Source organism: Stegostoma tigrinum, chromosome 16 (genome assembly GCF_030684315.1).
Source record: "Stegostoma tigrinum isolate sSteTig4 chromosome 16, sSteTig4.hap1, whole genome shotgun sequence".
Classification (NCBI taxonomy): Eukaryota; Metazoa; Chordata; class Chondrichthyes; order Orectolobiformes; family Stegostomatidae; genus Stegostoma; species Stegostoma tigrinum.
Window position 1 is genome coordinate 38117410 of NC_081369.1, and position 23634 is coordinate 38141043.

The 23634-nt window shown below is 41.6% G+C and overlaps 1 protein-coding gene across 2 annotated transcripts in view; it reads left to right on the forward strand.

The window, feature by feature from the left end:
* Positions 1-23634, forward strand: part of LOC132210637 (zinc finger protein ZFPM1-like) — a 284906-nt gene that overhangs the window by 146102 nt on the left and 115170 nt on the right. Inside the window, exon 4 of one of the 2 annotated variants that reach the window (XM_059651715.1) lies at positions 22180-22378. The exons of the other annotated variant lie outside the window; for it this stretch is intronic. Within the exon in view, the coding sequence (XP_059507698.1) occupies positions 22180-22229 (50 nt within the window). The 3' untranslated portion in view covers positions 22230-22378. Of the gene's footprint in view, positions 1-22179; positions 22379-23634 lie in introns of those variants that run through there. 2 annotated transcript variants of the gene reach the window in all.

Genomic DNA, 23634 nt, shown 5'->3' on the forward strand with positions numbered 1-23634 from the left:
TCGAGAAAGAGAAGCTAATAAATATTTTCTGATCGGAGATGTTATTGTGCACCACTGGAGCCGGCCGGACTTGAACCCAGCCCTCCTGGCTGAAACATAGGGATGCTACCACTACACCACAAGTCGCCTTTTATCATTATTTTAATCAACCCATTTGGATATGCTTTCATCCATTTCTGTGGCATGTCGGCCTTTAATCTGGACCTTCTTACCCTGAGGTAAAGTCATTGTCACTGTGCCATGAGGCCCCTCATGAGATACTGATACACAGAGGCAGTGCATCTTACATTTGACTGCAGTCATATTTTCTGGTTCACTTAATTCTTTCAGGTTAACAAGAGATGGGCAATTATTTTTGCCTTGTCAAAGTTATCCAACTTTTTACTTTCTACAGAAGCTCTGTTGATGTGTGAAAATCTTTTTAAAGAAAAGTCTAATTAAGGCATGTAAAAATAGCCCCCATCTGGCTGACAGCTTGTGCTCTTTTTGTGATTTTGAAAGTATTTACTTGGACTCTAGCATCATGACTCATTCCATTAAAGTATAACTCAGAAAACTGGTTCATAAATGCTTTTAAGGCTTATAATAGAACACAGAACAGTACAGCTCAGTACAGGTCCTTCGGCCCATGATGTTGTGCCGACCTATTATCCTGCTCTAAGATCAAACCACCCTGCAGACCCTACATTTACTATCATGAACCCGTAATGGAGTGATGAAGTAAGAAAATGCTACAAATACGACTGGAGAGAGAAAGCAAAATGGATTATACAAACCAAACATACAGCCCATGTTCTGAATTGCTAGTTACATTGCATATAGTCCTTTTGCTGAATTGGCATCTGTAAAATTTTCACTTGTTTCCATTAGCTTCCAGTCAATCAAATTTGCAATTATATTTTCAAATGAGAAGTGTTTTCTGAAGCAAATTTATCCTGAATTGCTTTTTAAAGTGGGTATACTTAAATGGTGTTGAAGATGTGACTAAATTTTTTGTTGTTTCTGATAAAACAACTCTTGCCGAGCATGGGGGTGTATCGATAGGCTGTCAGTTGATGCCTGGAATTAAAATGTGATTGTGGTACTATGAAGTTATCTTATCTGCCAGATGGGATACTTAAGAGGACTGCTTGTTTCGAAAGAAATTTTGAGTAAGATCTTTCCTTAAGTATACAATTGTTTGTTGCCTAATTCTGGAATGCTGTAATTTTGCATGTTGTTCCATGCTACCAATCTCCTGAGCAATTTGTTCTAAGCGCATAACAATGTGTACATTTATGTATAGCCAAAATTTATGTGAATCTCAAGTGAATATTGCATTATATTGTATCAGAAGGTAAGCATGTAATTTATTTGACATTCCTCATGTAGTAAAGGTGTGGTAAAAATATGCCTTCGGCTGTGCCACAAACACCTGGTACTGGATTGCCCACAATGGTGCATTTTTGTTCTTTGACGACAGTGGAGCTGAATATTAGGTGCTGCAGATAGCAGGCAGCCCATCCCTTACCATAATAAAAACCAAAAGAATTCTGGATGCTGTAAATCAGGAACAAAAACAAAGTTGCTGAGTTCTGAGGAAGGCTGACCAGACCCGAAACGTTAGCTCTGTTTTCCCCTTCACAGATGCTGCCAGACCTGCTGAGCTTTTCCAGCAACTTTCTTCTTGTTTTCAATCCCTTACCATGTTGGTGCCACTGCTGAAGAGGAATCTCTCACCACCACCTTCCAGCACCACTGCCGCCGCCCCCCCCCACAACACCATAGCTAGAGCACTGTTACTTCAAGGACCAAGAGAGAGCATGATAGAATATAAGACTTTCTAAATTAGCAATCAGATGTGTTCAAAAACAAAAAATGCTGGAGCTCACAGTGGGTCAGGAAGCATCCATGGAGAGAACGCGAGCTAATATTTCAAGCCTACGTGACGCTTTAGCAGAATTTATGCAATAGTCGGGGGAGATGGTGTTGAGAGTGTTGGGGGAGAAAAGATGTTGATAGTTCAGATTAAGTGATCGGAATGTGAAAATGGCAATACAATGATGTGTGTAACTGCCAGACTGGAAAGAACAAACAGTCCCACTGGGTTGGAGTGGGGTGGGGGGGGCGGTGTGGGAGTTGGGAAGAGAGGACATGTTGGCAGACAATGAAACAAGCAAAGCTAAAAGAAAGGGAAGGAATGAGAACATAATTTGAAGGTGTTGAACTCAGTATTGAGCCCAGAGGGTTGTAAGACACTTGTTACATTCTATGTCATCGTGTCTCCTCCCCCCTCCCCTCCACCCCAGCTGGATTGTCCGTTCTTTCCAGTCTGACAGTCAGACACATCATTGTTTGGCTATTCTCACATTCCGATCATTTAATCTCAACTATCAACACCCTCTCTCCCCCAGTATTCCAACCCACTCTTCACCCTCCACTATAGCGTAAATGCTGCCATCTCCACGCTTCACTTCAACACTGATAAGGAGTCGTCTAGCCTCAGAACGCTAGCTTGCTTTCTCTCCATAGATGCTGCCTGTTCCGCTGTGATCTAGTACCTTTTGTTTTCGGTATAGATTCCAACACCAGCAGTAATTTACTCCTACAATAGAAGTGTTTGCTACAACAATGTGCAAAGTGCATTTGTATCTATTTGAATGCATCAGATTATATCTGTCATTCTACTTTTACAAAATGACTCCATTTCACCTCGATACAGCATTCTGATTTGTACTGTAATTTCCTTCTCTTTGCCTTTTAGGGGAGAAATTGAATTTACCATCTGTACTTAGTAACTGGATTAATGAAATAATTACTGCTTTCCTAGCTTTTTAATAAAAGATCATTTAACAAAATAAAGATTGACCAAAGGGCAGTGCCCATATGGAGAGCATATTTTTTAATCTTTTTCACGAATTGCCCATCCCTTGCTAGCTCAAGATGCTCAGTTTTGATAGGAAGTTTCATTGCGACTGGTCTGTAGATAGACATTGTATCTTTGGCTTTCAACTATCTCTACATGACATTAGTTAACCAATCAAAACAGAGCGCACAATCGATAGACAAGGTCTTTGGACACAACTAGTTCAAAAAAAATTAATCATGTTACATTAATGAAGGTTGCCATAAACACACAATATGTACTCCTTTTGCAGCAGTTATTTTGTAGGAATTGGAGATTTGGCTTCATTATTCCAGAGAACCTAATAATTTTTTTTTCATTTTAGCACCCTTTCTTCAGAACACCCTGAGAAATTTTAGAGAACATGTTTCCAGCCGTTCCTTTGCTCCATTTAAGACATAATTATAAATAATTATGTAATAGTACTGTTAATTCAACTAAATCTTTCATTATAATGTCAAAGGACATAAATAATCACTGACAAACCTTTTTGACTGCATGCCATATTTCTTTGATATGAAATTCTATATCATTCTCTTTATTTATGAAACAATCTGTAACATCAAAAGGTTTTCTTAAGTTACCATTCTGTCCTTGTACTATTTTCCAAACAATAACCCAACATAGCATTCTGTGATTATGATACAATAATTCAATATTAGTAATTCATTTTTGAAGTCGTTGATTATGTATGTGTTGGTAAAGCTAGCTTAGTTCAGTGTGCATCGCTGCAAAACATCTTGTGCAAGATTTACAGTAGTTCAGTTCTCCTAATCAAGTTTTTGTCTACAGTAATGATGTGTACTTAATAGAAAAAAACAGATTGCAATAGCAATGAACACTTTGAATTCTTAGTTTATGTTTAGGTTAAGCTGTCTTTTTTAGAACAAAAAGACAATTTTCAATACACAACATGCAGCAAAGTTAAAGCAAAGATCTGAGACATCATGTTTTAAAGTTCAGAGTTTGGAGTTTCACTGAAAGCAATTACCACTTGGGATGCAAGAGTTTATTGAAAACAAAGGTAAAAACTGGGCAGGTGATTGAACTTTTGCCTGCCATTGAAGTGGAAGTTATACCAGTGTTCTGATTCCTTCATTTCTACACAGGACATTTATCAGAGTGACGTAATTTCGGATCATTCAGTAAAAATAGACACCCTGAATAAAACTAGGGTACATTTAGTAAAGACTTGCTGTAGTTAACAAATTGAGTGAAATATTTCAGAGAATTTTTGCAGAAGATCATTGTTGCATTTGGTCTGTAATAAAGCCCACTATTCAAAAACAGTAATGGATGCTTTAAAGAGTAAACATTGAGCAGTAATTAAATATTGAATATCTTTGGTAAATTGTTTGCCCCAGTTGAGACACTGATGTCTATTATTCATTTATGGTGCAAATGGGACTGAATTAAAATAAAAACGTTCAAAGAAGAAACTGTCAGTTATTAATTGTATGATTTAACTTGGTTGGAAAATGGAATTTTACATTTAGTGTAATCACCAAATTCATATATTAGAATTTTAATCTGAACATCATTGTCAAGGACCGAAATAATTCTGATTTTGTTAGCTGGAGCACAGAAAAAGGTATTTGTAGGATTGGATGATCAATTCAAGCCTGGCCTTTTAGCAAAGTCACAGTGCCAAAGCAGGAAGCATGTCAAGAGTACGGCTGAGTTTTTGATCAACAGTAACCGCCAACACCAACCAAACGTTTGGTAACTATCCTGGAACTGCAGGGAAACATAAAGTTCACCAAAATCAGACTATAATGTATTCTATAATGAATTTGGTGTTGTAATGCCAATGCATTATTCTACTGATCAGATATGATCTCTGAATTTGGCAATTGCTTCAGGTTAGAAAGTCTAATTTCTTTAAGTAAACAGTCTGAACTTGTTAATTTTAAAACTCAGCTCAAGTTTTATGCCGTGATGCACACTGTGGCTGTGTCCACACTCAGTGATAGTAAGGACTATATCAAACTGCAGCCTCTGACATTTATATATACTTGGTTAAAGGTAAAAGTTAGGAAGGTTTTGCACAAATTGCTCTGCTGGTCCTGCAGACTCACTTTACTAGTATCTCAATAAGAAACCTGCCATTCAAAGAAGTATTATATGAAAGTGCAGCACTTAACTGCTAGCTACCCAGTCACTACAGGAGAAAAGGGTAGGGATGACCTGTTCAGTGTGAAAGGCTTGAGATGACGTTGAATGTTCAGAATGCATTGGACTTGACAGAATAGGTGAGCGATGTAGAATGATGAATGGAACTTTGTGTTAGACAGTTTGTAAAGATGTCACATTTGAAGATCCATTTGCGAAATTTCAGGACTAGTAAGATGCCATGACATTTCATGTGCAGAATCAGGTATTGACAGTGATAGCTGCCTGATCAGTATGTGCCTGGAGGGCCTGCTTCCCTACTGCAGATAGATGCCCTACTCCTTCCAAAGGCCTCAGCAGCTGTAACAGAATACCTGGGATTATAGTTTTTCTTCCAATGCAACATATCCAATCTTCTTCCTGAAGAGAGAGCCTGCAATAAATTTCAGCAGCTGCAATCCTATACTACCTCTTTATTCAGCTTCCTGCTTTTGTCATCGAGCCAGTCAATAGTGATGATTAGGGCTAGTCAGTGTGCTCATATCATAAAACATTTCAGCTCAATACAGGCCCTTCGGCCCTTGATGTTGTGCCGACCTGTCATACCAATCTGAAGCCCATCTAACCTACACTATTCCATGTACATCCATATGCTTGTCCAATGACGACTTAAATGTACTTAAAGTTGGCGAATCTACTACTGTTGCAGGCAAAGCGTTCCATTCCCTTACTACTCTCTGAGTAAAGAAACTACCTCTGACATCTGTCCTATATCTTTCACCCCTCAATTTAAAGCTATGCCCCCTTGTGCGCGCCGTCACCGTCCTAGGGAAAAGGCTCTCCCTATCCACCCTATCTAACTCTCTGATTATTTTATATGTCTCAATTAGGTCACCTCTCAACCTTCCTCTCTCTAACGAAAACAGCCTCAAGTCCCTCAGCTTTTCCTCGTAAGACCTTCCCTCCATACAAGTAAATTTCCTCTGCACCCTTTCCAAAGCTTCCACATCCTTCTTATAATGCGGTGACCAGAACTGGACACAGTACTCCAAGTGCGGCCGCACCAGAGTTTTGTACAGCTTCACCATAACCTCTTGGTTCCGGAACTCGATCCCTCTATTAATAAAAGCTAAAACACTGTATGCCTTCTTAACAGCCCTGTCAACCTGGGTGGCAACTTTCAAGGATCTGTGTACATGGACACCGAGATCTCTCTGTTCATCTACACTACTAAGAATCTTACCATTAGCCCTGTACTTTGCGTTCTGGTTACTCCTACCAAAGTGCATCACCTCACACTTATCCGCATTAAACTCCATTTGCCACCTCTCAGCCCAGCTCTGCAGCTTATCTATGTCTCTCTGTAACCTACAACATCCTTTGTCACTATCCACAACTCCACCGACCTTAGTGTCGTCTGCAAATTTACTAACCCATCCTTCTATGCCCTTATCCAGGTCATTTATAAAAATGACAAACAGCAGTGGACCCAACACCGACCCTTGTGGTACACCACTAGTAACTGGACTCCAGGATGAACATTTCCCATCAACTACCACCCTCTGTCTTCTTTCAGCAAGCCAATTTCCGATCCAAACTGCTATATCTCCCCAATCCTGTTCCTCCGCATTTTGTACAATAGCCTACTGTGGGGAATCTTATCAGACGCCTTGCTGAAATCCATGTGCACCACATCAACCGGTTTACTCTCATCTACCTGTTTGGTCACCTTCTTCTCAAACAACTCAATAAGGTTTGTGAGGCACGACCATCCCTTCACAAAACTGTGCTGACTATCCCTAATCAAATTATTCTTTTCTAGATGATTATAAATCCTATCTCTTATAACCTTTTCCAACACTTTACCAACAACTGAGGTAAGGCTCACTGGTCTATAATTACCAAGGTTGTCTCTACTCCCCTTCTTGAACAGGGGAACCACATTTGCTATCCTCCAGTCATCTGTCACTATTCCTGTAGACAATGACGAGTTAAAGATCAATGCCAAAGGCTCAGCAATCTCCTCCCTGGCTTCCCAGAGGATCCTAGGATAAATCTCATCTGGCCCAGGGGACTTATCTATCTTCACCCTCTGTAGGATTTCTAATACCTCTTCCTTGTGAACCTCAATCCCACCTAGTCTCGTGGCCTGTATCTCAGTATTCTCCTCGACAACATTGTCATTTTCTAGAGTAAATACTGTTCATTTAATATTCATTTAGTGCTTCCCCTATCTCCTCTGACTCCACCCACAACTTCCCACTGCTGTCCTTGATTGGCCCTAATCTTACTCTCGCCATTCTTTTATTCCTTAAATACCTATAGAGTTATGGTTTACTACATTGGAATGAACTGGTGTGGATTATCATTGTTATTCCTGAGCTTGCTTCTGGGACTTAACAGATTCTCTTACCACCCCCCCCCCCCCCCCCCCCCATGTATTTCAGTCTGTATTCTTCGAACTAGTTAAGAAGATACACAGATAACAAGGTGTGGAGGTGGATGAACACCGCAGGCCAAGCAGCATCAGGGGAGCAGGAAAGCTGACGTTTTGGGCCTAGACCCTTCTTCAGAAAAGGGGCAGGGTAAGGAGGTTCTGAAATAAATAGGGATGGAAGGAGGGAGAGGTGGATCGAAGGTAGGTGGAGAGGAGACGGACAGGTCAAAGTGGCAGGGATGGAGCCAGTAAAGATGAGTGTAGGTGGGGAGTTAGGGAGGAGATAGGTCAGTCCAGGGAGGACAGACAGGTCAAGGGGGCGGGATGAGGCTGGTAGCTAGGAGGTGGGGGTGGGCCTTGAGGGGATAGGTAGGAGGAAGGACAGGTTAGGGAGGCGGGTACAATCTGGGCTGGTTTTGGGATGCGGTAGCGGACGGGGAGATTTTGAAGCTTGTGAAGTCCACATTGATACCATTGGGCTGCAGGGTTTCCAAGTGGAATATGAGTCGCTGTTCCTGCAATCTTCGGGTGGTATCATTGTGGCGCTGCAGGAGGCCCAGGATGGACATGTCGTCTGTGGAATAGGAGGAGTAGTTTAAATGGTTTGCGATTGGGAGGTGCAGTTGTTTAGCGTGAACCGAGTGTGGGTGTTCTGCCCCCTCTCCCTATTTATTTCAGGACCCCCTTACCCTCCCCCATTTCTGAAGAGGGGTCCAGGCCCGCAATGTCAGCTTTTCTGCTCCCCTGATGCTGCTTGGCCTGCTGTATTCGTACAGCTCTACACCTTGTTACCTCAGATTCTCCAACATCTGCAGTACCTACTATCTTGAAGAAGATACACAGTTGCTTGTCGTATAAGGTGCAGCCTTCTTACACATCACAGTATGACAGCCCTTTTCAGCATGTGCATCTGTAGTTTGTTACTCAATGAATCTTCGTTTAAATTTATCTATTTCTTTAAAGATCAATATACATTGGTTAGCTGACAAGTATAGAATGAACTAGAAAGCATACACCAAAAGGATTCTATTATTTATATGCAAATCAGTACAAGATTAAAGTGTATGCCATGAGTTGTGACTTCCTAAATCTTGTAGCCACACTTGCATTTATTTAGCCAAACCGACTTTCTGTGCTTAACCTCTGTTATTTTGAAGAATCTGTTGGTTTCATACATTAGTTGCCCACTAAATTAATCAGAAAGCTAAAATGGAATGTAAAGCATATCAACCTGAAAAATAGTATGACGATTATTAATGCACCACAGAGCAGTTTTATACGACTGCATTTTTAAATGTCAATTCTTTGAAATTTTGAATTTTATGTTTTCTAACTTGTCCTTTCTATCACTCTCAAATCAATCTGTGTTTTCCTCCTCTTCTTTCGCTTTCTATGCCTGTTTTGATTGTATTTCACTTTCCTGTTCTTGTTTCAGTGTCTTTCATCCAATTAGTTCAGGAGATACACACTGATGCTGTTGCCTAACAAGTGTCCTCTCCACATCATTAATAGCTAACAACTCCAGCAAGTTACAGCACTATTTTGATTTTGAACTGAGGATTGCAGCTGAAAGATCTCCAAGATGCCCCACTGCAGCATGATTCTGCTTATGATTTCTGATATAGAAGGACAAGTTTGTTTGTTCTGGTGAAATTAAGATACAATACTTGTAACATAATGTTTTCTCAGTGCAATTGTAAACATGTACAAAATCAAGATTGATTTTATTTCTTTGGATCTACTGATTAGTCCTAGAAAAGACACTTGATGTATATTAGCCCTTTTCAGTGGTTATAGCTACCACAGCGGCTTGATTTTGGAAGAGAGAGAAGAGGAAATGTTTGTCCAGTAATATTCCAATTATTGACACCACCAGCTTTGCCTGACAGCAACATATATTGCAGTGATCCGTGGGGAATTAATCATGAAATTCAGTTCACCTCTCATTTCCTTTTGGCATCTAACCAGAATATCAATGTGGCTTCCTACAGGAGAACAAAGTGTTGCGTCATACATGAAAAAATAAGAATTTCCTCAAGGACTAATGGTATTGTGTGCTAATGCCCTTAAGTTTTTTTTAAACTAAAGAATGGCAGCATAATGGAGCTGAGTAACTGGAAGCATGTGAGGTTAATCATCTGTGTTTTAATCCTGTTGCTTTTGAATCATAGAGTCACAGAGATCTATGTTACAGAAAAAAGGCCCTTTGGTCCATTGCATCCACACCAGGCAAAAACAACCATAGAATCACTGAATTTTACAGTTCAGAAGGAGGCCATTTGACCTATTTGGCTCTCGAAAGCCATACCCAGCCAGTTCCATCCTCTGGCTCTATCTCTGTAGTCCTTCAAATTCATCACTTTCAAATATATATCCTGCTCTCTTTTGAAATCTGGTATGGAATTTGCCCCTACCACACTCCTTGGCAGTGCATTCCAAATCCTAACAGTTCTGAGTAAAGACGTTCCTCCTTGTTTCACTCCTGGCTAAATTGTGACCCCTGGTTACTGAAGTATCAACTAGTAGAAAGAGAATATCCTTCTTTACCCAGCCAAAATTGTTCATAGTTTTGAACACCTCAAAATGTTCCGCCTAATTTACTGTTCTCCCTGGCTTAGTATCATTTGTTAATTTAGAGATTTTTGCCCTCAAAATCCATTTCCACATCATTTACGTAAATCAGAGAAAGCAAGGGTCCCAACACCGATTCCCCAGGGAACACTGCTTTCACTCATCTTTAATCTGAGAAATGCCCATATAAACTTATCTTCCGTTTCCTCTCTCTTAGCCAACCTCTAAACCATGCTGCCAAGGACCCATCAATCTGAAATATTTACAATTTACTAACCAGCCTGTAACATGGCACCATATCAAATGCATTCTTGCAAGTCCAAGTACACAATATCTACTGCCTGTGTCACCTCATCAAAGAGCTCAATCAGATTTGTCAGATATGACCTACCTTTGACAAAGCCACATTGACCATCTATTATTAACCTATTTTTCCTCTAAGTGTGTATTTATCTTATCCAGTATTATGGCCTCCAGCTGTTTTCCCACTATTGAAATCAACCTGACAAGTCTCTCCCTATTTATTTCAGAACTCTCACCCCATCCCCCTCTCTGATGAAGGATCTAGGCCCGAAACGTTAGCTTTTGTGCTCCTGAGATGCTGCTTGGCCTGCTCTGTTCATCCAGCTCCACACTTTGTTATCTCAGGTCTGCAGTTTCCTGGGTTATCCTTTGCCCCCTTTTTTTAAACAATGGTGTCATATTTACAATCCTCCAGGCCCCTCGACTATGCCTGCATTCAGAGGGGCCTGGAAAGCTTCTTTTAACAGCTCTGCAGCTTGGTCCCTCAGCTCCCTACTATAGTGAACAAAATTGGGGAACTGGAAGCCAAAATTGCTCTGATGGGTTTTCCATTGTAGCATTGACCGAAACCTGGCTCAAACGAGAACAGGACTGGATACTTAGCATCCTGGGTTATAAGACTTTTAGCAAAACCAGGGTAAATGAAAAGGGACAAGGTGTAGTTGTCTTGTTGAAAGATCGCATCATTGCCCTCGAACAAACTGCAGTTCCTGAATTAGAATTGAAATGATTAGAGGTAAGAAACTGGAACAGGTATTTATTCTGGACTCCCAGATAATGGGGAGGAAGTAGAAGAGAGCATTTACCGGCAGATTATAGAAATCTGCAGGACGAGTACAGCTGTCCTAGGGTAGACTGGGGAAAAAGGTAAAGTTAGGCCCTGCAGAAAAAGGTAGCATTACATCTGTACTACCAGCTTTCTAATCTACCTAGCAGCTGCACACACTTTTCCCAAAGCAGCTTTAGGCACCATGGTACTGTGGTTTTCCCTGGAGTCATTCACCCTTGACTTGGTCATGTTGCTCATTAAATAAGCAACAAAACTTTCATATCAGTTAGACAGCTCCAAACAGTACTGCATTTCTTGGACCTGCAGTCTCCTTTCCTTTCAGCGAAGGGTTACCCACTCACCTGTCATCTCTGCACTCCTCCTTTCCTGAGTGAAGCCATTTCTCCCAGACTGTTCCTCGGTCACTTCTCACCACCACCCACTGTTCATCTGTTTTAATCCCATCTCACCATTTTAATCCCGTTTTCCACCACTTGGCCCATAGCCTTGTATGCCTTGGTATCACCTGTACGCATCTAAATACTTGTTAAATATTATGAACGTCTCTGTTTCCCTTACAGGTAGTGAGTTCCAGATTCCCATTTCATTTTTCCACAATTGCCTCTAAACCTTCTGCCCCTTATCTTAAATCCATGCCCCCAGTCACTGAACCATCCGCCAACAGGCAAAGTTTCTTCCTGTCTATCTTATATGTGCCCTCATAATTTTATACATCTGAATTGTGTTCTGTCTCAAACCCCTCCTGCTCTAATGAAAAATCCCCTCTGCTCTAATAAAAATAATCCCAATCTGTTCAATCTCTCTTCATGACTAAAACTGTCCATCTCAGGCAATATCCCACTAATTTCCTCTCGACTTTCTCACTGCTTTTACATCCTTCATAGTCCAGATCTGTAGAAAATAGTCTAGCTCTGGCCTAACCCATGTTTTATTCAGTTCTAGCAGAACCTCCCTGCTCTTAAACTCTGTGCCTTGACTAATAAAAGCAAGTATACCATACGTCACCGCAAACACTTTATCCCTTTGAAACTCGGTCTTTTCAAGGGTCTGACTGCTCAGCATGTACAGTATTCCCTTGCAACAAAAACCGAAATTGCTGGAGAGCAAACCCTTTTGAAGAAGGGTCACTGGACTCAAAACATTAACTAACTTGTTCTCCACACATTCTACTAGACCTACCGAGTTTTCCACCAATTTCTGTTTATGTTCTTTTGTTGTCTTAGGCCAAACACCACACTATGTACCACCTTACCAATTTTTTGGTATAGTCTGCAATACTGATCAACCCTGATATATTCAAGCCTAAATTATTTATATCAACCACAAACAGCAAGAACTCCAGTACTTACCCTTGTGGGACCCTATTAGACACAGACATTCCAATCGGAAAAATACTCCAAACCCTCTGCTTCCTGCCATTGAGCCAAATATGGATTCAATTTGCCAAATTTTCTTGGATTTCATGGGCTCCTTTCTTTTGCTATCAGTTTCCTACATGGAACCTCCTTATCTTTTATACTTTCCATTGATGGCTAGTGTGCTTCAGAAATGTGCACGTTGATTTTCAGGGGGCTAAAAGATTACTGTAGGGCATTTGATTAAAGTATTTTGTTTTTCCAAGCTACTGCATTATTCAGTAAGGTAAGGTTTATATTATTCAGTGTATATCTAAAATTTAATTGTTCATTAAGTAACAATGAAATTGCAGCGTGTTTGGGATTTTGACCCTGTTGTAAACCATGAGACCATGTCAAACATAGGATAAAGGAATAGGCCATTCAGTCCGTGAGTCTGCTCCAACATTTAATGCAATTATGACTAATTGAATACTGTAGTGTTTTTGCCTACCCTATCCATATAAACATTAAAGCCTTTGGTCATTGAAAATCTATCAAATGCTACTTAAAACGCATGAAAAGACTCAGCTTCCAATGGCCCAGAGAATTATAAAGATTAACAACCCTCTGAGTAAAGGAGTTCTCCCCAACTCGGCCCTTAATAGCAATCCACTTATTTTAATGGAATGAACATGTTCTATGCTGAACACCATTTGGAGGAAGCATTGAGGGTGCAGAATGTATTCTGATGGCGATCATCAATGGCCGTCATCAAGGATGGCTTGGCAGCACCATGACTGTTGAAGCTGGTCAAGTCCAAAGGGGCACAGCTGCTTGTCTGAGTCTGTGGTAGGTGGTCAGGGAGCCAACAAGAGGCAAATACATACTTGAACTCATCCCCTCATGTATCTACCTGTGACATATGTATCTGTCTGTGACGGTATCGGCAAGAGTGCCTACCAAACAGTACTTGTGGACTGTCTTCACATTGGGGATAGCCTCCAGCACATTCTGTGGTACTATTGCCATAAATGGGATCATTCTGAGAAAACCTAGTAATTCAGTTGGACATCCAAGAGGCACTGTGGGCCATCAGCAGCAGTAGAATTGTACTCCAACCTCATGGCCTGGAAGGTTCCCCATTCTACAATGGCAGTCAAAACAGAGGGCCAAACTCTGGTTTAATGAAGAATGCGGGATAGCATGTCAGGAGCTGTGCCAGGCATTCTTAAACACTGATGTGCAACTGGGGATGCTGCAAAATATGCTAATAAGCAAAGATAGCAAATGGTAGAGCTAATCAATTCCTCAACCAATGGATCAGGCCCAAACTCTCCAGTCCTGCATAAGTGTGAAGCTGGATGAACACAGCAGGCCAAGCAGCATCTCAGGAGCACAAAAGCTGACGTTTCGGGCCTCGACCCTTCTTCAGAGAGGGGGATGGGGAAAGGGAACTGGAATAAATACGGAGAGAGGGGGAGGTGGACCGAAGATGGAGAGAAAAGAAGATAGGTAGAGAGGAGAGTATAGGTAGGGAGGGGATAGGTCAGTCCAGGGAAGATGGACAGGTCAATGAGGCAGGATGAGGTGGTAGGTAAGAAATGGAGGTGCGGCTTGAGGTGGGAGGAAGGGATGGGTGAGAGGAAGAACAAGTTAGGGAAGCGGAGACAGGCTGGGCTGGTTTTGTGATGCAGTGGGGGGAGGGGAGATTTTGAAGCTTGTGAAGTCCACATTGATACCATTGGGCCGCAGGATTCCCAAGTGGAATATGAGTTGCTGTTCCTGCAACCTCCGGGTGGCATCATTGTGGCACTGCAGGAGGCCCATGATGGACATGCCATCTAAAGAATGGGAGGGGGAGTTAAAATGGTTCGCGACTGGGAGGAGCAGTTGTTTGTTGCGAACCGAGCGGAGGTGTTCTGCAAAGCGGTCCCCAAGCCTCCGCTTGGTTTCCCCAATGTAGAAGATGCCCCACCGGGTACAATGGATGCAGTATACCATATTGGTAGATGTGCAGGTGAACATCTGCTTGATATGGAAGGCCAGCTTGGGGCCTGGGATAGGGGTGAGGGAGGAGGTGTGGGAGCAAGTGTAGCACATCCTGCGGTTGCAGGGGAAGGTGCCAGGTGTGGTGGGGTTGGAGGGCAGTGTGGAGCGGACAAGGGAGTCACGGAGAGAGTGGTCTCTCCGGAAGGCAGACAAAGGTGGGGATGGAAAAATGTCTTGGGTGGTGGGGTCGGATTGTAGATGGCGGAAGTGTCAGACGATGATGCGTTGTATCCGGAGGTTGGTGGGGTGGTGTGTGAGAACGAGGGGGATCCTCTGGGGGTGGTTGTGGCGGGGACAGGGTGTGAGGGATGTGTTGCGGGAATACGGGATATGCGGTCATGGGCGTTCTCGACCACTGCGGGAGGAAAGTTGCGGTCCTGGAAGAACTTGGACATCTGGGATGTGCGGGAGTGGATCCCTATTCCCAATTCCATCCCCTATTCCCAATTCCTCTGCCTCCGCCGCATCTGCTCCCAGGTTGAGGCATTCCACTCCTGCACATCCCAGATGTCCACGTTCTTCCAGGACCGCAACCTTCCTCCTGTAGTGGTCGAGAACGCCCTTGACCGCGTATCCCACATTCCTGCAACATATCCCTCACACCCTGCCCCCGCCACAACCGCCCCCAGAGGATCCCCCTCGTTCTCTCATACCACCCCACCAACCTCCGGATACAACGCATCATCCTCCGACACTTCCGCCATCTACAATCCGACCCCGCCACCCAAGCCATTTTTCCATCCCCACCTTTGTCTGCCTTCAGGACAGACCACTCTCTCCGTGACTCCCTTGTTCGCTCCACACTCCCCTCCAACCCCACCACACCCGGCACCTTCCCCTGCAACTGCAGGAAGTGCTACACTTGCCCCCACACCACCTCCCTCACCCCTATCACAGGTCCCAAGATGACCTTCCAGATCAAGCAGATGTTCACCTGCACATCTACCAATGTGGTATATTGTATCCATTGTACGCGGTGCGGCTTCCTCTACATTGGGGAAACCAAGCGGAGGCTTGGGGACCGCTTTGCAGAACACCTCCGCTCGGTTCGCAACAAACAACTGCACCTCCCAGTCGTGAACCAATTTAACTGCAACCCCCCCCCCCCCCCACCCCCCCAACCCCCATTCCTCAGACGACATGTCCATCATGGGCCTCCTGCAGTGCCACAATGATGCCACCCGAAGGTTGCAAGAACAGCAACTCATATTCCACTTGGGAACCCTGCAGCCCAATGGTATCAATGTGGACTTCACAAGCTTCAAAATCTCCCCTTCCCCCACCGCATCCCAAAACAAGCCCAGTTCGTCCCCTCCCCCCACTGTATCCCAAAACCAGCCCAGCCTGTCTCCGCTTCCCTAATCTGTTGTTCCTCTCACCCATCCCTTCCTCCCACCTCAAGCCGCATCTCCATTTCCTACCTACCACCTCATCCCACCTCCTTGACCTATCCGTCTTCCCTGGACTGACCTATCCCCTCCCTACCTCCTCACCTATACTCTCCTCTCTACCTATGTTCTTTTCTCTCCATCTTTGGTCCGCCTGCCCCTCTCTCCCTATTTATTTCAGAACCCTCTCCCCACCCACCTCTCTGCTGAAGGGTCTAGGCCCGAAACAGCAGCTTTTGTGCTCCTGAGATGCTGCCTGGCCTGCTGTGTTCATCCAGCTTCACACTTCTTATTATCCTGGATTCTCCAGCATCTGCAGTTCCCATTATCACTCTCCAGTCCTGCCACTTGCAGTTATAATTGGTGACGGATAATGAAACAACTCACAGAAGGAGGAAGGTGCACATATATCCCCATTCTCAGTGATGGTAGAGCCCGACATAATCAGTGAAAAAGATGAGGCTGAAACAATTGCAACAATCTTCAGCCAGAAATGCCAAGTGGATGATCTCGCTCAACATCCACCAGAGGCCCCAGCAAGGCAGATGACTGTCTCCAGCCTGTTTGATCCTCTTCATGAGATGTTGAGAAATGGCTAAAGGCACTGGATACTGCAAAGGCTGCCAGACTCTGACAGCATTGTGACAAAAACACTAAAGATATGCTCCATAATTTGCTACATCCCCAGCCAAACTGTTCCTGTCAGCTACAACACTGGCATATACCCCCACAATGTGTAAAATTGCTCAGGTATGTTGAGGCGAGAGTGACGGCCCTTGTCATCAAAGCCACATTTGGCTGAGTGGCATCAAGGAGCCGTAGCAAAACTGGAATTAGTTGGAATCGGAGAGGTTGGGGTTGAAGCCATACCAGGCACAAGGTAAGGTGATTGACTTCCAAGAACTACGAGCATCTTATCTCTGCAGGAGTTCATCAGGGTTATGTCATCGGCCCAATAGAACCACTTGCATGGATGTATCCAGCTGCAACACTCAAGAAGTTTGACACCATCCAGGACAAAGCAATCTTCTTGTTGGGCATCACATCTACAAACATTTGCTCTTTACTAACACATTGTACCATCAATAACATACTTGACAGAAATTCACCAAAGCCCTTAGGTAGCCTTTTCCAAACCCATAAACACTACTATTTAGCAGGCCCAGGGCAGCAGATACGTGAGAACAACGTCACCTACAAGCTCATCTCCAAGCCAGTCATCATCCTGCCTTGGAAATATATTGCTGTTCCTTCATTGTCACTGTATCAAAATGCTGAAATTGCTCCATAAGAGTCATGTGGGTCAATGTACACTAAATGGACTGCAGCACCTTCTCAGGGACAACCAGGGATGGCTAATAAATGTTGGCCCAGTCAGCAGCACCCACCTCTCATGAACAAATTAAAAAAAAAACAATGTGCACGCATTCCCCAACAAGGGGAACCATCTTAACAATTTCCATCTGATTATAATTTTAAGTGCTTCATTGTTTTTGACGAGGTAACGTCATTCTTCAAAACTCTAGAGCCTACAGCTTTCCCATTGTCACTCGATTGGACAGTGCTGCCATTCTGAGAACAAGTCTGATGAATCTTTATTGTCATAGACAGATCACAATGATAACCTTCCTGATTATTTTGATGAGTATTTTCAGTAATAATGTCAGGTAAGCTCCCAAATTAAAAGGCAATGTTGAGATAGTTTATGAAATTCTTGATTTGGTGAAGCCCCTGGCATCGTCTAAAGTAAGTAAGGGTACTTTTGGATCAAAGTGAAACGCTTGTGAGTGTACATCAATTTAAAATGATGAAGTACAACTCCAAAGTGCCGCCCAAAATTTGATTCCAGACTTTTCACTCTTTCTTGCTGGCAATGGATCCCCTGGAGTGTTGTATAGTCAGCAGTAAAATTCCTGCCTGCTTACAGACTATCACCTTCGACAGATAACAGTTCCTCAATTATAACTTCAGCTTTATGATCTCAAAATGAAACCTCCTTAATTATACTTGAAAGAGTACAGTGATCACCATATGACACATTCATGTTTCACAGGAACGCATAATGTAACTGTTCGCAGATGCAAAGTAAATTAGTGGAGTAATTGAAACAATCTCAACAGGTTACAGATTTAATTCCTAGTTGGAGTGTGACATCTGTTTGCTGAAAAGAGTATTTTTAAGGAGGTAATCATAAAGCTGAATATTTAAGGAACATGTCATATTTTGAACGTGTGCAGTTTCCTCGATCACAGGAAACATATTGATTGGATATTTAAATATGTAATTTACATAATCTATACACACACGCACATGGGTTTGTGCACCTTATGCTGGCAACTGAAACTGATGTGTTTTCATTAAAATTACCTCTTTGCAAGATGGAACCTTATTTCAATAATTGACTTTCTTGGACATGATTTTAGGGTTTCTACATTTTCATTTCTTCTGTTATTTCTCCGTAATAGCCATTTTTGAAAGTTGTGGCTGATGATCTCACTTCAGCTATTAGCACAATTGCTCAATTATTGAATAAAAGCCATGCCAATTCAAATAAGGAAAAAATGAGCAATGGTATGTTTTTTCTCCATGCAACAAATTTGGAAATGTTGATTGAGAACTGGCACATGACAGATTTTAAACTTAGTCTTCTTTCTCCTTAATTTCAATTTTGACTTATTCTGCAACAAGCTGAGGAAATACATTTTTAAGAATATAAGTATATAACCTAAATATATAGGTTACACCTAAAATGTATACTACCCTCAAACAAATGACCAAGTTCCATCTAGTCAGTTTCATGTGATTTTGATATATTTATTTTTGAATATTAATTATACCTATGAATAACTTGTTTCTCAAAACATGTTAATAGTTCGAAACTTAACTCCATTTATCATTTGCTAGTTTGAGCTATTAAAATTTTTGTTCATTTGAGGTTAATCTTTTTGTTCTACCATCGGTTCTTTGGACTGTTGTAGCTTCAATTTGTAGAGCTGGGTAGTTTTACACTTAGTCCAACAAAAGTCTCACTAACCACCTTTTGTTTTCCTTTGCTGTCATCTCACAGAATGTTAATGATGTTGGACTGAACTTTAACAAAGGGAAATGGGGAACTGCTGCTAAGTAAGTGTTTTTGGGGTTAGAACCCAAACTTTGATATTGGGTAAAGGCCTGAGAAACTGTTAAAAGTTGAGAATTTCAGGTGGGCAAGGCCTTAATTGATATGGAACTCAGTCTTGTATAGGGAGGGAGGAGATAAATGTGCAGGTGTTACACCTTCGGCGGTTACAGGGAAAGGTGCCATGAGACTGTACGGGGTGTTGGGGGTGAAGGAAGAGTGGACCAGGGGATCCTGGAGGAAATGGCCCTCCTTGCAGAAGGTGGACAATGGTGGGGCAGGTGCAGGCGAGGGGAGGGAGGGGAATGGTGTGTCTGGTGTTGATATCTCAGCCCCACTGCACCTTCCCCCGCAACTGCCAAACACTTTCCCATTTACCTCCTCCTTCCCCATTCTCCAAGGTCCTAAACATACCTTCCAGCTGAAGCAGCACTTGACCTGCACTTCCCACAATCTAGTCTACTGCATTCTCTGTTAGCAATGTGGTCTCCTGTACATTGGAGAAATGAAGTGTAGACCGGGTGACCACTTTGCAGAACATCTACCTTCTGCCTGCAAAGAAGACCCTGAGCTTCCTGTTGCCTGCCACTTTAATGTACCACTCTATTTTCTGGCCAACATCTCTGTCTCAGGCTTGCTGCATGTCCCATTGCATGTCGGTGCAAGCTGGAAGATCAATATCTCATTTTCTACAAGGAACCCTGCAGCCCTCCAGACTCTCCCTCGAGATTAATAATTGTCGGGCCTGGCGCTTGATGCCCGAACAACAGAATGGGTGCAATCATTGAGTCTCCAGACCAAAGGGAATCCAGCATCAGCAGCCAAACCCAGTTTGTCCTAACCCTTTTGTTGCCACATTTGTCATTAATTTAATACATTCTGCCATCATCTCCAGGTAGTACCACATTATCGATCTTATGGGGTTTGGCCTCTGTCTACTGTCCCTCTTTCTTCTCCTGTGCCTTTCTACCACTACTTGCAGAAAGTGTTAACCATCTTCAGAACTGTGCCTCAAAGCTGACCATTGTTCCCAGCCTCACATTTTATTATCATTGTTCCCGATTGCCTGCTGAAACATCCCTTCTGGAAGTGCAAACTGGGTGTCCACCCTGGGTGCTCACCTGTGTTCAGCTGGCCTGTTTCTTCGGGCACAGGTAAACTCTTAGCCCCTTTTTAAGGAAATATAAGGTTCCAGCTGTTGGCAAACTTTTAAGCAGTTTCAGCTTGCCTCAAATAGAAGAGTAGCAGGCACCTAACAAACCCTGGTGGTTATCATTGGCACTGGATTTGTATCTTCAAAAGAACATGCTATCTTGCACTGATATATGTAGAGACCTCTTTCTGACCTGGAGTTGCCTCAGAAACTCAGCTCCTGATGTCAATATTCTGAACTGGAGCTTGAGCTTTTCAACTTCTTGTAATTGTGATTGTACCTGGCCAGTTTTTGTGTACTGCAAATGCCCTGGAATCTCATAAGAGTTGTATAACTTTGGAACCATTTAATTATAAGCAGAGAGTGATATATTGTAGGTTTCTTCAAGTATAATGAATTGAAAAGTTTATCTTGTATGGGAGATCTTTTGAGGTGTGTGTCAAGGAGTGAGCCTCTTTTAAACTCGAGGTTTGAACTATTGGGATGCCCTTCTCCTATTCAATGGTATCGATTTGGTTGTATGTTTTTAAAATTGAATGCTGAACATAGAGTGCTAACTTGGGATTTGTTGTTTCAAGGTGGTTAAATCTAGATGGATGCTAACCCTATTATTGAAAAATGCCAGAAATAATTACTAGTTCAGTGAATGGCACTTGTTGAACACCTGCTTTCTACACACTGAAATGTATCTTTAATAATCAAGGTAATTCAAAGTCTGAGATCCTGAGTGTGGTGATACTGTATGTGCATAACTGTAGAATTATGCTCGTAGGGATTCAATTTGAGAGGTTTTTTGGGTCTGAAACTTGATAACTTTTTGACAGAACGGAGGCGGATGTACAGAGAATGATGATAAAGCTACTGTTGTCTAATATGTCTAATATATTTCTCCACATTGTTTGGAGATAAGAGATCAGATTCTTTGACAGACAGGGACCAGGGCACAAGGAAATAGTTATCATTTTGTAATGAATTGAGACCATAACAACAGCACATACTGGTTCAGGATTCACTTGCAGGCCAGCTGTTTGTTTGAGAAATAAGAATTCTGAACAACTTCTACATCTCAGTTATGTTCACAATAGCAGTTGTGTATTTTTCACATTTTATGGACTCATACTGAGATTATTTTAAAAATTCCCATTTACACTTAAATAGCTCAGAATATCTTTTCACCACGCAAATGTTCAGATTTTGCTGACCTATTTCGATTTATACAGATCTGCATAAAGCCCAATTTGTTGTTTCTGTGCTACGAAATAATGAAGATAAATCTTTCCTTTAACTACCATATTAATTCAAATAAAATATGAACAATCAACAAACGGAGAAGCACGTAGCATTTTGTGTCACATGACGTCCTATAGTCATGTCAGCGTGTTTACAATATAGTATAAATGTAGTTTTACATTTAAAATTCATATAAAACAATTGAAGCATTATCTTATTCATTCCTGTAGTTTTAATATATAACAAAAATGAGAAATATATATAATGAGAAATATATTTTAGGTACCTTGCTGTTATGCAATACAATAATTTGAAAACTGCAATCTTTGAACGATTTTATCACACCTCCTTGTTTCTACAAATAAACCTTAAATCGTAACCTTTACAAAAATGATTGCCTTCAGAGTCATGGGTTCTAACTTCCTGTTTAATCTATCAAAGGGGATAAATTTACTTTAATAGTCTTGTTTATTGCAAATGACTAATGAAGCAGGTAAGCATTTACAGTATTATATAAGCTTAAAAAGTGTTTTCCTGCCATCTTACTGTCCACAATGTTGTATTTTTTTCAGAAGGTGAGAGCTGTGAACATATAATTTAGTTGTTAAAGTAAACAATTCAAACAAGTCTTTTAATAAAATTGAGAATTGTTTTGAAAAATATACTGAAGCAGGTTATTTATAAATGCCTGTTCATCATCTCTGCTTTGTTTTTCTTCCTTTTCCTTTATTCCCATTGACATTCTATCTCTTCCTTCCTTGACGTGCATCATTTATCTCCCATTTCCTGTTTTTCTATGATCTCAAGACTTCCAGACAATCCTTGTCAAAACTGGCACAAGGATGTCTAACATCTGACAGTTTATCCCTGAATAGTAAAAGAAAATGCCTCTACATTTATCATCAATTGCTGCGATCAACAAACTGAACCATCTAAAGTACAGTCCTGCGTATCTTGCCTTGATCTGGCTCATCAACACATGAGGCCATTTTAAAAAAAGCTTTATTCTCTGGCTGCTACATTAACATTTGTGATGATTGTAATTGGTCAATATGTCAAATTTTGAAAATTCTTAATAAAATAAGTAATTTATTAGAGTTCTGATGTTTGTTTTTAGTTTTTAATGGCATAATCCTTCACTGCAATTGGTTGTATTATCATTTGTTGAAAAGAAATCTCCATACAATCTTCATTTTAGTGCTGACCATTTTCTTTTATTCTCAATGTGAGGGAAATAGAAGAGGAAAAAACAAGAGAGCTTTAATTTCAACAAATTTGAGAAGCTACTCTGATTGTTGTACAGAGCACCATATCCTCAGGTGGCTGACATTTTCAATCCCAAAAATCTGACCGGTGAATGAGGAATAAAGGTTAAGAAGAGGTTCTTTATTGCTACAAATTGCTGTCGGCAAGTGTTGGCAGAAAGCTTATCTGTCATTGTTAAGTCTTATGTTGTTCCTTAAAATATCAAAGTTTCTATTTCCAATTTCTTTTAATTTTCATTTTTTTTGACTGGCTTGTTTCTCTTTGAACTTTTCCTGTATTTCAATGAATGACCTTCACATTATTAAAATACCATGGCAAAAGCACAATTACATTGCAATACAAAATTACAGGCAATTTGTTTAGTCATATTGCTTGTCAGTTTCTTCTTAAATAAAAAACTTATTGATTATAACACTGCAGATTGAAGAAAGTTCTCTCCACTTAGATGGTCAAAGAACTGTATAATTACAGCCTTGGACTGCAGCATGATTGAAACCTTCCAGTCGTAGGTTTAAGCCTGCACCTGTTGTTTTGTGGAAAACCATTCTTAATTACCACCGCAGTCTGCGGATAAACATTTATTTTCAATAAATAAAATTGGGATGACCAAAGCCACGGTCTTCGGATACCTACCAAAGCCTCTGTTCCTCGCCGTTGAATATGCTCCTCTCCCAGCCCATTGTCTGAAGCTTGACCAGACTATTCACTATCTGGGTGAGATATTTGATCCTGAGATAAACTTATAATTGCACATCCACACCATCATTAAACCTTACTTATCATCTATAGCATTTCTTAACTGCCTGCTCTGAACTGCTCACCTCGTGTATGCTTTTGGAGCGGTCACATTCAGAGGTATGCAATGGCAGGCAGGTCTGCTATCTTCTACTATCTATAAACCTTCGCTAATCCTAAATTTTGTTGCCTTATCCCAACTTGTACCAAGTCTTATACAATGATCACTCTTCTGCTTGTTGACTTCAATCAGCAGTTAGT